This window comes from Tupaia chinensis, unplaced genomic scaffold, assembly GCF_000334495.1.
Source record: "Tupaia chinensis unplaced genomic scaffold, TupChi_1.0 Scaffold138136_1, whole genome shotgun sequence".
In the NCBI taxonomy this organism is placed as follows: domain Eukaryota; kingdom Metazoa; phylum Chordata; class Mammalia; order Scandentia; family Tupaiidae; genus Tupaia; species Tupaia belangeri.
Window position 1 is genome coordinate 401,479 of NW_006198035.1, and position 14,955 is coordinate 416,433.

The window sequence follows — 14,955 nt, forward strand, 5'->3', positions numbered from 1 at the left end:
TAACTTAATTTACATTTTTTCCCTAAGCATCATCACAGCATACAAAATGTGATTTCCCATCCAGAATATACTGCATAGTGACTTAATCAAGCATATTATTATCAAAAATTTTCCATTTATAGTTCCTAGAAGTTTTTTACCCCTCTTTCTGACCCTCTGTCCTTTCCCACCCTCTTCTCCCACTGTCTCTGGTGTCTACAATTGTCTTCCATTCCTTTTCCACCCACATTGTATTGATCACACAATTTCTTAAATAATCTAACTACTTTCAATGGTAAGTTCACACGGTACTATTAAGAAAACCAGTTTTAACTTAAATCATAGAAATGCTAAGGAACTTTTCTTAAAGCCAGGAGACAGGTTAGGATTCTGTTCAAATGGTAGGTGCATGAACCTATCAGTCTCATGTACTTTATCTTCTGTTCTGGTTCCATTTTTCCTATTAAATTCTGGGAATTAACTTTTTTTAAAAAAAAGAAAGAAAGAAATATGGACACGAACAAACAAGCATACACATGCAAGCCACATCATTGTAATGGCACAAAAATCAAATTCAACCCAAAGGTCTGTGGGGCTGGATTAAACATATTTTGATTACACCCATTTTAAAAACTAATGGGGGGCCAACAGGTTGCATGGTGGTTAAAGGTGCTGGATTCCCACATGGCCAACCACAGTTCGAGTCCTGGACCTGGTGGCTTGCTTTCTCACTTTCTTCCTCTCCTTCTTTCTCTCTATCTCAATCTGTCCCTCTCTGGTCAACTTTAAATAAATAAAGTTAAATAAAATAATTATTTTTTTAAAAAAAAGCTAATGTGGGTTCCAGCAGGTGAGCATGTAGGCACACATGCCCTAAAACCCTGAAAGAAGAATGGAGGAGAAAGGACTATGGTGTGGCCATACCCCCGGGAAGCGCTTTTTCACTTTTTCTCTCTCTCCTTCCTCCTGGTGAGCACACATGCCCTACAGAAAAAATTTTACAGTGCAATGAAACTAGGACCAGCAGATGGTGTCATGGTTACATTGCTGGACTCCCATGTAGTTGACCACGGTTCAAGTCCCTGACCTGGCAGTTTAAAACTCACACTGGGTATGTATAGCATATATGCCCAAAATCCCAAGAGGAGAATGCAGAAGGGATTGCGGTGGCCACACGCCCTCCCTAGGACGTGATTCTCGCTTTCTGTCTCTCTCTTCTCTCCAGTGAACGCACACTCCCTAAAGCAAAAATAAAAAGGGCAATGAAACGAAACCATACATTCTATTCTACATCTTAGTTTTCTCCTTAACGCAGGATCTTGGATGTCTTTCTGTGTCATATGGGTAGCCTGGCCAGGTGAACTCATTCTCTTCCCATGGCTGGGATTATAAAGATATATAACTGCAAAAGTGTACCTTAAGGCTTTTGTCCTAACTTCCACTTGATGGACATTTGGGTCCTTCCCAGGGTTTCCTAGTACAAACAGTGCCAAAGTGGATATTCTTGTGTCTCGATCTTTGCACACTGATGCAAGATCTCAAGAGGCCACATATTTTGGAAGTTTAATAACTGGATCATATTCAAAATCTAAAAATTACTAAATTCTCCTAAAAGGTTCTCCTAAGTTACACGCCAAGAAGCAATATACCAAGGCACTGAACTTTTGAAACATAACTATTACATTAAGTAATTATAACATTTGCAAGTTAGTTGTAACCGGTTTAAACAGCTACATAATAAACCACTGTATGGGTTTATTATTATTGACTTAACTACACACCTGCTATTCTCCACTGTTAGACTTTGAGTTTGTCACTAATTTTTCCTTGTTATAAAAACCACGCAGCAGACATGTTTATATACAAAACATTTTCTGGGGCTGGCAGGTGGCGTGGTGGTTAAGGTACTGGACTTCCACATGGCTGACTGCAGTTTGAGTCCCAGACCTGGTGGCCTATGTTCTCATTTTCCTGCTCTCTCTCTGGTCAAATTAAAGTAATAATGATAATAACAATACATAAAATTAAATATTATTTTTAAAAAGTCTATTGAAAATAAATGTTATGAATTTCAATCCCTATACTTTATTTTTAAAGAATCATCTCATTTAACTTTATTTATTATTAATTAGACTAGAGAGAGGGAAAGTGAGAAAACAAGCCACCAAGTTGGGGACACAAACTGTGGTTGGCCATGTGGGTGTCCAGTACCCTTAACTACCAGCCACATGCTGGCCTCTCAATCCCTGTACTTTAAAAAAGCGCCACTGGTCAAGCCATGGTAGCTCAGGCAGTGGGATGCCCCATGTGGTGCTCGAGCCAAATAGCAGGCTCCAGGTTCAGATCTCGGGAAGACCTGAATGTGCTGAGTGTGTCCAGGGACATGATCATGACCAGCTGGGGACCTGGAGGGGGAGTATCACAGTGTGTCAGGACCTTGTTGGAGGTGTCCCCCCACCCCCATAGATGATAAACATTAAATGACTGGGCCGGCAGGTGGCATGGTGGTTAAGGTGCTGGATCCCACATGGCTGATTCCATGGTTCGTGTCCTCGACCCAGGGGCTTGAAAAGCACGCTGGGCGCACATGTGTTCATGCCCAAGATACCAAGCAGAGAATGGAGGAAAAGGGATTGAGACATAGCCATCCTGCCTGGGGGGTACTGATTTCTCACTTACCTTCTCTCTCTCGGTCTCTATTTTTCTCTGGAAAAAGAGATATTTTTGTATCCTATGGCAAAAATCTAAAACAAGAGGGACCAGCAGATGACATAATGGCTACATCACTGGGCTTCTACATAGTTGACTGTGGTTCGAGTCTGGGACCCAGAGACTTAAAACTCATGCCAGGCATAAGCCCTAAATTCTGAGAGAATGAAGAAGACAGGATTGCAGTGTGGCCATTCCCCCTGGGGAGTGATTTCTTGCTTTCTGTCTCTGACTTTCTGGCAATTATAGGTGCCCTGTAGAGAAAAATCTCTCTGAAAAAATCTTAAAAAAGAAAAGGGGCCAGGGGATGGTGCAGTGGTACCGCAACTGAACCACATGGGAAAGGCCCTGGGTTCACATCCTGGGGCTTCCCTGAGAATGTCGGGCATGCATATATGCCCAGGATCCAGGCCAGCTGAGACCAGGGGGTGGGTCATGGGTGAAGACCCCAAAGTGCCTCTCTCTCTCTCTGTCTCTCTCTCTCCCCCTCTCCTTCCCATGGGAGAAATAAAATGAGCAAGTGCCACGGTCTCCTCTCATATCCCACTTGCTGTGCACAGGTCAGCCTTTGGACCCGTCTGTAGGGCGCCTGCGGTATTCCGAGGCGTCAGTGCCCACTGCACAGGCCTGCACAGGCGCCCTGCTCTCCCGAGACACATGGCTGTGTAACCGCACCTTTTTAAAAGTGTGACTCCACCCTCCCTAAGGCACCAGAAAGAGCCGCTCTGATGGGCGAGGATTATCAACGGACACTACCTCCTGGCTGGATGGGTGGCACACACCAAAACAGGAAATAAAGAAATGATTTCAGAATGAGGCGTGGCACTTCACAAAAAAGAATCACACCACACCTTATTGGCAAGTAGGTTTAATACAATTTATTTATTTATTTATTTATTTATTTATTTATTTCAGTTTTTGCCCTCACTGGAGTGAGACAGAGAGAGACAGGGAGAGGGAAAGTGAGACACCACCCCTTAGGAGGGATGGTCACACTGCAATCCCTTGTCCTCCATTCTCCTCTTGGGATTCTTGGCATGCATGCACATGTGCCCGGTTTTCAAGTCCCCTGGGTCTAGGACTCAGACTGCGATTGGCCACGTGAGCACCTTAACCACCATGTCACCTGCTGGCCCCCAGTTGAATTATTTTAAAAAGCACAATATAAAAAGTCCAGTGCTAACATGCAGGTCCCTGGACTCTGGCCCAGCTCATCACTAACTAGCCATGGGAACTTCTGTGGCCTTGTCTACCAATGAGGATGAGGCAGGTTTTGGCCACTGGTGGTCACCTGTTCTGTGGTCCTGCACCTGGGGTGGGCACACTCCCGTCAGAAACAGGGTCTCACTGAGGAAGCAGCACTCATTACGAGGCCCCTGCCTTAGCTGAAACTCCCTGGCCTAATGTATTACCAACAGGTCAGGACTTCAAAAAATTCATTTAAAAAATGGAATTAAAGTATGGATTTCTTCTGATGTAAAAAAAAGAAAAAAGAAAAGAAATCTATGCATAGTTCCTCCCACCCCCACCCCCACCAAGTTGTCGGCTCCAGGAATCAAACCGTGTAGTCACCCACGTGGATCTGGCTGCCTTAACCTCCAGGACATGGACTGGCCCCATAGTGTTTTTTGACAATATGTATTTTTCCATAAACTTTTGAAGAGCCCTTAGAGATTAGTGGTCGCTTACGGCTGAGTGAGATGGGTTCTCTCAGGGTGATGGCTAAGGGGTATCGGGTTTCTTGTGGGAGGAATAAAAAGTGTTCTAAGTTGGCTGTGGTAATGGATGCACAATTTTACGAACATACTAAAAGCCACTGAATTGTACATTTTAAGGGGATAAATTGTATGGTAAACGAATTAAACTGCAATGTAGCTGCTAATACTCGGTTTAATCAAAAAGGGAACCCTTTTTATTTTATTGCCCATAAATATCCCAGCCTGTTTCCATGAGAGACTTCAGCATTTAGCACACACACATTCCTTTAGAAAGATGGTTCCCTGGGACCAGCAGTTAGCATAATGGCTATGTTGCTGGACTCCCATGTAGTCGACTGTGGTTCGCATCCCAGACCCGGTGGCTTAAAATTCACTCAGGGCACATGTGCATGCGTGCCCAAGATCCCGAGAGGAGAACGGAGGAGAAGGGATCGTGGTGTGGCCATCCCCCCCTGGGGAGTGATTTCTCCTTTTCTGTCTCTATGTCTCTGTCTGGTGAGCGCACACGCCCTATGGCAAAAACCTCTACAAAAAAAAAAAGAAAGATGGTTCCCTACAGCCGAGCTCAAGCTTCTTTCACCTCTTCCTGTTTCCCAGAACGTGAGGTCGCCAAGGTGACTTTCTGCATCAGCGGCTCTGGCCTTTCTATTACTGGAGGTGCAAGATTTTTGGACCTAGGATGCCTAAACTTTGCTTTCTGATCCTGCATTCCCAGAGCACAGAAAATGTTCACTGCTTCTAGGTGTGCCCAGAGCACTTCCTGTGGTCACTGGGCATGTGCAGAAGCCTCAGGCTGCTGCGGTGGGGCCTCTAGGGGATCAGGGACAGGGCTGCCAGGGTACACACAGAGCTGCCCTCGGTGGGTTAAAGTATGAGTGATTATCATCATCAAAGTTGGCCAAGAAGGGCGTGGGAAGCAGTGTGTCCATACATCCTGGGGGCACGCACTGTGCAACCTCTCCCTCAGGAAATCAGCAACGCCCAGCTGAGTCTACACACGTACACACCATGCGTACACACCGTGCCCCAGTGGGTCCCCCTCTGCGGGGCACGTCCCTACCCGGGCACCAGGGAAGCAATGTATGTAGCAGGAAAAGGTGGAAACTAGGCCAGGTGGTGGGGTGGTGGTTAAGGCAACTGGATCTCATGTGGCTGACTGCAAAGTTCAAGTCCTAGACCCAGTGGCTTGAAGAACACACCGGCCGCAATGTGCATGTGCACCCAAAAGCCTACAAAAGAAAAATGGAGGTGATGGGACTGTGGCTTAACCATTTCCCAAGGGGTGGGGTGCTTTCTCACTTTCTCTTTCTCTGTCTCTGTCTCTGTCTCTCTCTTTCCGTCTCTCCAGTGAGTGCACGCACCCTCTCGCAAATAAAGAGAGAGAAAGACAAAGTGGAAGCTGCCTACACATCTACCGATAAGGGCTTAGCTGAATAGGTTACAGTGCTGCCGGACAATGAAATGATATTCAGCCACCGAAAACAAAACAGCACGACAACCAACTACGCAGGACGCCATACTGTGTTACTAAGAGCATCGACTAGATCTAGAAAAATGCTAACGCAAGCAAAGCAGCAGCACGCAATACTCACAGTTCTCAGAAAACAGTAGAAGAAAATTACAGGGAATACAAATAACATAAAAAACTTTCACTGTAGGGACCAGCAGTTAGCATAACAGCTATGTCGCAGGACTCCCATGTAGTCGACCACGGTTTGAGTCCCGGATCCAGTGGCTTAAACTCATGCTGGGCGCGTGTGCGAGCATGCCCATGATCCCTAGAGGGGAATGGAGAGGGGACTGTGGTGTGGCCATCCCACCTGGGGGGTGATTTCTTGCTTTCTGTCTCTCTCTCTCTGTCTTTCTGGTGAGCACACGCGCCCTATAGCAAAAACCTCTCCAAAAAAAAGTTCTAGCTCACATCAGCTCCCGTGAGCCAGCAGGTGAAGACGGCGCAGGGTACAGAACAGGTCTGTAATGTTTGTGTGGAGGGGGGGCGTGCAGTCACATACATTCGTGCAACATTTAGAATAACACCACCCAGGAAAGCAGGGCTCACAGGCAGGAGGCCTATTTTTTTACCATATGCCACTTACACAGTTTGAATTCTTTTTACCTTGCGTGTATATTATCTACATACTATAAAACCTATGGATTTGTTAGGGTTTGCTCAGATACATGTGTAAGGATACTTTTTATAGCCCTATTTGTAACAAAGAGAAAAAAAAGCAACCAAAATCTCTTTTTTTTTTTAAAGAATTATTTTATTTAACTTTATTTATTTATTTATTTATTTTAATTTGATCAGAGAGGGACAGAGTGAGAAAGAGAGGGGGAGAAAGTGAGAAAGCAAGCTGCCAGGTCCAGGACCCAAACTGCGGACAGCCATGTGGTAGTCCAGCACCCTTAACCACCATGCCACCTGCCGCCCCTCCCCCCCAAATGTCTCTTAAGAAGAGACTGGATAATAAACCCACATGTATGTGATAAAATATATCAGGCACTAGATAAAAGGGGGGGAGAGGTGTTGTATATGTGCCAATGTGGAATGATGCCCAAGATAGTCTTAGATCAAAAAAAATTTGTTTTTTTAGATTTTGCCCTAGGGTAGATATGTTTGTTGGAGAGAGAGAGAAAGGGAAAATGAGAAATCACTTCCCAAAAAATACTCATGCCACAATCCCTTCTCCTATAGCCTCCTCTTGGGATTTTGGCATGCACGCATACATAGCAGACATATCTCTTAAGTTGTCAGTCTAGGACTTGAACCATGGAGTTGGCCATGTGTGATCAAGCACCTTAACCACTGTGTCACCTATTGGCCTGAAAACAATTTTTAAAATGTAGAATTTCTGGGGATCAGCGGACAACATAATGGTTACATTGTTGAACTCCCACGTAGTCAACCACAGATCTAGTCCCAGACCTGGCAGCTTAAACTCGTGCTGGGCACATGTGTATGTGTGCCCAAGATCCCGAGAGGAGAATGGAGGAGAGGGGACTGCAAAGTGGCCATCCCCCCTGGGGGGTGATTTCTTGCTTTTTATCTGTGTTGGTCTTTCCAGCAAGCATACATGCTCTAGAGCAAAAATCTCTAAAAAAAAAAAAACCCTTTAAATAAATAAATAAATAAATAAATAAATAAAAATAGAGTTCTGTAGATCATCCACAGTGGCGCAGCAGTAACACATAGCTGGGGCCATAAGAGAAGGTTCTGGGTTCAAGTCCTAAGGTCTCTCCATACATGTGTCTGGTTGGCTGGGGCAGAAGCTAGGAAGAATATGGTGTGAAGACCGTGTTGGGGGTGCCTGCCTCTCTCTCTCTCTCTCTCTTTCTCTATCTTCTCCTAAGAATGCGATATGCTACATATTCTTATTCTAGAGAACAGAAATGACAAAATAGTGAAGGAAGACAGTCACTCCTGATCCTACCCAAAGACAATCCCTGCCGGCCTGGTGACGTGCTTCCTCCCAGGCTTTTGTTCTGTGTGTGTATGAGCGTGTGTATGCATGTGTGGGTGCGCGCACACGAGCCTGTGTTTACAGAGCTATAACCGTACTCTATATTTTACTTTTTAAATTTAACTCCGGAGCAGAGGCACTTTCCCACGTTACGATACTCTCCATAAACTTCCTCTGGTGGGCTGATGGTCTGCTGAGAGTGTCCCCATGAATGAGCTGCCACTTCCCCAGGGCACTTGGGTGAGGGCTGGGCCCCGACAGTGCCAGAGCCTGAGCTTTCCCAATGCTGGATGTGTACCCAGTACCTGTGGTGCAGGGCAGTGTTCCTTGGAGGAAGGCCAGGTGGCCCTTTTGGTTAAACATTCAAGATGACCATGTTGACAGTAAAGTTAAAAACCATGTTAGGTGTGTTGGGTGCCAGGGGAATGAGGCTTGGAAAGTCACCACTGGCAATAGTAATAGAAGATGGTCCGCTTGCAGTGGGCAGTCAAGAGCTATGGCCTGGTCCCTGTGAGAGCAAACATCTTCACCAAGCGCCCTCTACGCCCTCACAACCAAAGAATGGTATTAGAAAATGACAGTGCACGAAAAGGTTACCTAGGAGCCCCGGGAGATGCAGAAAAGGGAGCCGGGGGTGAGCGGAGGGTGTCTTACACCTGGGTCCTGAAGGAGCTAGGACTGCACTTTACACTCGCTCACCAGGCAGTGACTGGGGGATGGGGAAGAGAAAGCACCCCAATGGGGTATGGTAACATTGCAGTCCTCTTTTCTCCATTTCTCCATCCTGTCAGGAGTTTGGACATACACGCACAACCTGCATGTTTTTCAAGCTGCTGGGACCTGGATTTGAACCACGATCGGCCATGGAGGATCCGCTCCCTATGCACAGGGCTAAACTGCTGTACTACGGGGCCGGTCCAGTGGTCTGTGATTTGAACTGACCCCTCTAGGTGGACACCTGTGCATCAGGCTGTTCTCCTGGCTTTTCCAGGCAGCTCTGAGAGGGGCTGGTGGGTGTTCCAAGGCTGCCTTAAGATGGTAAACAAGGTAATTCACAACCATGCCCCTTTGAGGCCCCCGACCCCTGAGGAGACCCACAGGCTATTTCTGGAGCTTCCTGCCCCAGAGTGACTCGAGCCAGAACTCTGACCTTGAAAGGAAAAATTACCCGACTGGTCTCCAAGAACAAAAAATATTAGTTTTCTAAAAACAGATTGATTTGGAAGTTATATAAAATGTTTTTCATTCCAAATCTCCAAATGGTAATAGCTATTTTGCTTGTACTAAATACTAACAGATATTTATGATTCGTGAGGATTGAATTAAATAACAGTAATATATTTAAAATTTTGTTTTAAATTTTGCCAGAAGGCTCATGGGCTTTCCAGAGAGATAGAAAAGGAGGAGGCATTTTAAACTTTCCCCACTAATTATTATACAAAGTCCAGTAAAAGGTCCCCTTTCCTCCACTCCTTTATACCAACTCTACCATGGTGTGAACAGTAACCCCTAATAAAATAAATAACCTTTTCCTCAATCCGGGAGAGGATGTCCGACTCCAAACCATGACATTTTGGCATTTTGGACCACAACTAACATGAAGAATCACATTTTAGGGAACCAGCAGTTAGCGTAATGGCTATGTCGCTGGACTCCCACGTAGTCGACCGCGGTTCGCGTCCTGGACCCGGTGGCTTAAAACTCATGCTGGGCGTGTGTGCGTGCGTGCCCAAGATCCCGAGAAGAGAATGGAGGAGAAGGGATTGTGGTGTGACCATCCCCCCTGGGGGGTGATTTCTTGCTTTCTGTCTCTATGTCTCTCTCTGTCTGTCTGGCGAGCGCATGCCCTATAGTGAAAACCTCTCCAAAAAAAAAAAAAAGAATCACATTTTACAGCATGCCCCTGTACCCACATATACACATATGCAGAGATAATAGCAAAGATTTTTTTAATATAAATTTACTTTAGAATTATTTTATTTTATTTTATTATATTTTAAAGATTATTTAATTTTACTTATTATTATTATTATTATTATTTTAATTTGCTATAGGTCACATGAGTTCACCAGAGAGAGAAAGAGATAGAAGAGAGAAAATGAGAAAGCAAGAAAGCAAGCTGCCAGGTCCAGCACTTGAACCACAGTAAGCCATGTGGGAGCACAGTGCCTCAACCACCATATCACCTGCTGGTCCCATTATTATTCTTTTTTTAATTTGCTATAGGGTACATGCACTCACCAGAGAGAGAGAGAGAAAGTGAGAAAGCAAGCCGCCAGGTCTGGGACTTGAACCACAGTTAGTCATGTGTGAGTCCATGCCACCTGCTGGCCCCTGATATCAAAGTACTTTAACACAAAACTGGACAAATGCAAAAGATATGCAGTGCAGAAACCTTCCACAGTGTTTTTATCAGTAAACTAATTTGGAAAAAAGGTAGTTCAAAACAATTAATTCTCATGGGGACCAGCAGGTGGCGTGGTGGTTAAGGCACTGGACACTCCCACATGGCCAACCAGGGTTCAAGTCCTGAGTCTGGTGGCTTGCTTTCTCACTTCCTCTCTCTCTCATTCTCACCCTCTGTCTCTCTCTGCTCAAACTAAAAAATGAACGAATGAATAAAATAAATAATTATTTAAAAAAATTAATTCTCATAGTCAACGACAGATTGTGAAGGCCATAAGATGAAATGTGAAAACGGGACCAGCAGTTGGCGTAATGGCTACGGTGCTGGACTCCCATGCAGTTGACTGCAGTTCAAGTCCCGGATCTGGTGGCTTAAACTCATGCCAGGCACGTGTGCGTGCGTGCCCAAGATCCCAAGAGAATGGAGAAGGGATTGCGGTGTGGTTATCCCCCTGGGGGGTGATTTCTTGCTTTCTGTCTCTCCATCTCTCTCTGTCTTTCTGGCGAGCACACATGCCCTATAGTAAAAAAAAAAACTCTCAAAAAAAAAAGGAAAAAGATGAAATATGAAAACAGAAAAGGAAGTAACATTTAAGCACCTACTATGTGCAACACAGTGTTAAGAATTGTTTCAAAAATAATGATTAACAAGAACTTAGTCTTTCCTTTAGGATTATAGCCACATAGGATGGCTGTAGAGGTCATTTTTTTCAGGGCCCCTAAAACACATTTCAGTGTCTCTGCTGGATCAATGGGAAAATTCTTAAGTCTACAAACAGCTGTTTTAGTCTCTCTGTACTCAACAGGCAGCCCAGTGACAGATACAGAATATGCACATATTAAATTCATTTATATAATCAAGTACCCAAGCTAGTACCTATCAAATATGGTTTTCAATAAAAGCATGTTATTAAGTAATTTTTTAAAAAATTAACAACAGGAGGCCAGCAGGTGGCATGGTGGTTAAGGGCGCTGGACTCCCACATGGCCAATGGACAGAGAATCACAGAGAGAGAGGGCAAGTGAGAAATCACCCCCAGGGGATGGCCATGCCACAGTCCTTTCTCCATTCTCATCTCAGGATGTTGGACACACACACACACACACACACACACACACACACACACACATCTGGCATGTTTTTCAAGACACTGCGACAGAGACAACCATGTGGGAGCCCAACACCTTACCCACAATGCTATCTGCTGGCCCATCTGTCCCATTTCTTACAGGGAATGTTGCGGAGGCGGGGGAACCAGCAGGTAGTGTGGTGGTTAAGGGCACTAGACTCCCACATGGCTGACTTTGGTTTGAGTCCCAGACCTGGCAGCTTGCTTTCTCTCTCTCGCTCTCTCTCTCTCACTCTTACCTTCTCTGGTCAAATTAAAAACTAAGTAAATAAAGTTAAATAAAATAATTCTTTTAAAAAAAGAAATGTTGGGGGCACTGGCCATATGCAATAGATGGTCCACCGAGCTTACGTGAGGGGAAGAGTGCATGCCTATGCTTGGGAACTAAGACAGTCCGGCTGGTGGTGGAAATGGAACACAACGCTGTACGACAGACCCATGTGGGAAGGTCCTCTGTTTGCTGTGGAGACCTCCCTGCGTAGGCCAGATATGCACAAGTCCATGATCCCGGGCTGGCTGAGGCTGGGGGTAGACTACAGTGTCAAAACCCTGGGGAGGATGCCTCCCTCTTCTCTCTCTGTTTCTCTCTCTCATAAAATAAATAAACAAACTCAGGACCAGCAGAAGGCATAATGGTTACATTGCTGGACTCCCACATAGTCGACTGCAGTTCAAGTCCCAGACCTGGCGGCTTCAAACTCATGCCCAGTGCATGTGTGTGCATGTGTGCCCAAGATCCTATGAGGAGAATGGAGGAGAAGGAATTGCACTGTGGCCATCCCCCCCCAACGGTGGGGGTGATATCTTGCTTTCTGTCTCTCCCTGTCTTTCCAGCAAACATACACACTCTACAGCAAAAATCTCTCTCTTTTTTTTTTAAGAATTATTTTTTATTAAGTTTTATTTATTTACTTATTTTAATTTGATCAGAGGGGGACAGAGTGGGGGGCGGGGAGTGAGAAAGCAAGCCTCCAGGTTCAGGACTCAAACCACAGTCGGCCATGTGGGAGTCTAGCAAGCCATCTGCGGACCCCCGACAAAAATCTCTCTTTAAAAAATAAATAAAATAAACTAACAAAGAAAGAACTAAGATCTTTACAACTTGTGATGCTCTCCAATATTTTCTATTTTATTTTGTTTTCTTTCTTTCTTTCTTTCTTTCTTTCTTTCTTTCTTTCTTTCTTTCTTTCTCTCTCTCTCTCCTTTAAAAATATGCTGCTAGGCACGTGTGCTTGACAGAGAGACAGTCAGTCAGTCAGAGAGAGAAAATGAGAAATCACCCCCCAGAGGGATGGCCACACTCAATTCCTCCTCCACCATTCTCCTCTCAAGATTTTGAGCATGCACACACGTGCCCAGCATGTTTTTCAAGCTGCCACAACCTGGACTCGAACCATGCGGCTGGGTGTGTGGGCTCCAGCTGTAACACTCACTGAGAGGTTATTATAACCCAGTAGTGGGTCCTGAGCAGTTACCTGAAAAACGCTATTTCAAGGTAATGAACTTTGTTTCAAACCAACAAAATCTTCCCAGCTTAACAAGGTATCTCCTCGGATCTAGAATTCAGAGCACTTGATAGGATTTAGAAACACGGGGAAGACCCCCACCAGCAGCCTCCATTCCCCATTCCTGTGGTAGGTAAGCGGAAGCAGGGAAGGTGGGAGGTTCTCACCTTGAAATGGAAAGAGCTCGCCGGGGACCCACTGGAGTCAGGGTGCGCACTCTTCGTTAGGTTGCTGTAGTAGTTATTAACCTTGGCATTGGCATTCTGGTTGGATCTAGGGTCATCAGTGATGGGGCAGATGAAGTAACCTTCTTCGTCATCGCTATCTGTGTCACAGTCGACATCACAGCCAGCCCGGGAGGACTGGCTGCCATCAACGCCTTCCAGGCGGAAGATGAGGTCTTCGTCTGCCATGTTCCTGGGAAGTCCGTTTTACCCAAGGGGTAGGCGACGTAGCCAGGGGTACTGAGCAAACGCAGTAGCAAAGGTCCTGGAAGAGAAGGGAGAGTCAGAGAGTGGGTGCTGGGGCCAGAGGCCAATGGTTCCCCAGTCACCTCACCCCCCACATTACTGGCAATAACAAGGGCTGGTATTCTTGGGGCACCACCAAGAGCTAAGGGCTGGACGGTGGTGCAGGGATACACATGACACTCAGCAAGTCTGATCCACATGGGAAGGTTCTGGGTTCACGTCAGGGGACCTCCCTGAGCAGGCTGGGCATGCAAGTGTCCATGATCAGGGCTGGCTGAAGCTGGGGTGGATCATGGCACCAAGACCCCGTCGGGGTGCTGTCTCTTTCTTTTTGTCTTGCTCCCTCATAGAGGAAATAAAAAGATAAACTTTAAGTAAACAAAAACAAAAATAAAAACACACCTAGAGCTATCTTTCGGGGAGGAGTGGGAAGTACCCAGGAACATTTTAGAAGCCCAACTCATCAATCCAGTAATTCCACTTCCGAGAACTCAGCACTTGGAAATGTTGGAAAATGGTAGGGAAAAGAAATGCTTCTTAAGCAACTGGAGTGAGTTTTTTACAACATAAATTAGATCAAGTCTCTCCTCTCCTAACACCCTCCGGCCACATCCCTTCACGTTTATAACAAAACCCAAACAACTTCTTACGGCTACAAGGGCGGCGTTCACCTGGCCGGCTGCCTGCCTCTCCTCGGCCTGGGCTGCTCTCCAGGCCGTCCTGTCTGTGCACACGTCAAGCTCGTCCCCAGCACAGGGCCCATGGACATGTCCTCTGTGTCTGCAGTGGCCTGCCTCAAGTGGGTTCTTTCTCATCGTTCAGACTCCAACTCAAAGTCCCCTCTAGAGAAATCTTCCCTGAATCCCCAAATCCAAGATCCACGCTTGTCCCCGCGCAAGGCACATCAGTCACTGCCTGGCATGTCGCCCTTTAGTTTCTTCACGGTGAGTTTCCCAAGGTGAAATCATATTTGAATTAATTAATTAGTTAATATATTTATATTTTTTGTTTGCTTTTTGATTGTCCTTACACACAGCACCTCAAAGCGTGCCTGGCACAGAGAAGGAGCTCCATACGCGGTCCCAGAATGGATGAATACCCTCAGAGATTGTCAGAGTGTGCTCGCTGATCAGGAACAGTGAACAAAATAAAGGTAATAGTCACCACCGGCCACCAACGGAGGCTCTAAGCATACCTCAGAGTACTAACTGCTACACTGTGAAATATGCATGACCCGTTAGAAAGTCAGGGGAACCTCCAATACCCGATACCAGACAGGCAAAGATAGTCAAAAAAGACTTCTTCAAGATTGTAGAGTAGGGGGACCAGCAGTTAGCGTAATGGCTATGTCGCTGGACTCCCACGTAGTCGACCGCGGTTCATGTCCCGGACCCGGTGGCTTAAAACTCACGCCGGGCGCGTGTGCGTGCGTGCCCAAGATCCCGAGAGGAGAACGGAGGAGAAGGGATTGCAGCGTGACCATCCCCCCGGGGGGTGATTTCTCGCTTTCTGTCTCTATGTCTCTCTCTGTCTGTCTGGCGAGCGCACGCACCCTACAGTGAAAATCTCTCAAAAAA

The 14,955-nt window shown here is 45.9% G+C and overlaps 1 protein-coding gene across 1 annotated transcript in view; it reads right to left on the minus strand.

Annotated features, from left to right (window-relative positions):
• EEF2K (eukaryotic elongation factor 2 kinase) overlaps positions 1–13,394 on the minus strand; it is a gene marked incomplete in the record, with an annotated part of 52,542 nt that extends 39,148 nt beyond the window's left edge. The window contains 1 exon segment of the mRNA XM_014592669.2: positions 13,076–13,394. Within this exon segment, the coding sequence (XP_014448155.1) occupies positions 13,076–13,321 (246 nt within the window).
• Positions 13,395–14,955: the final 1,561 nt, after the last annotated feature.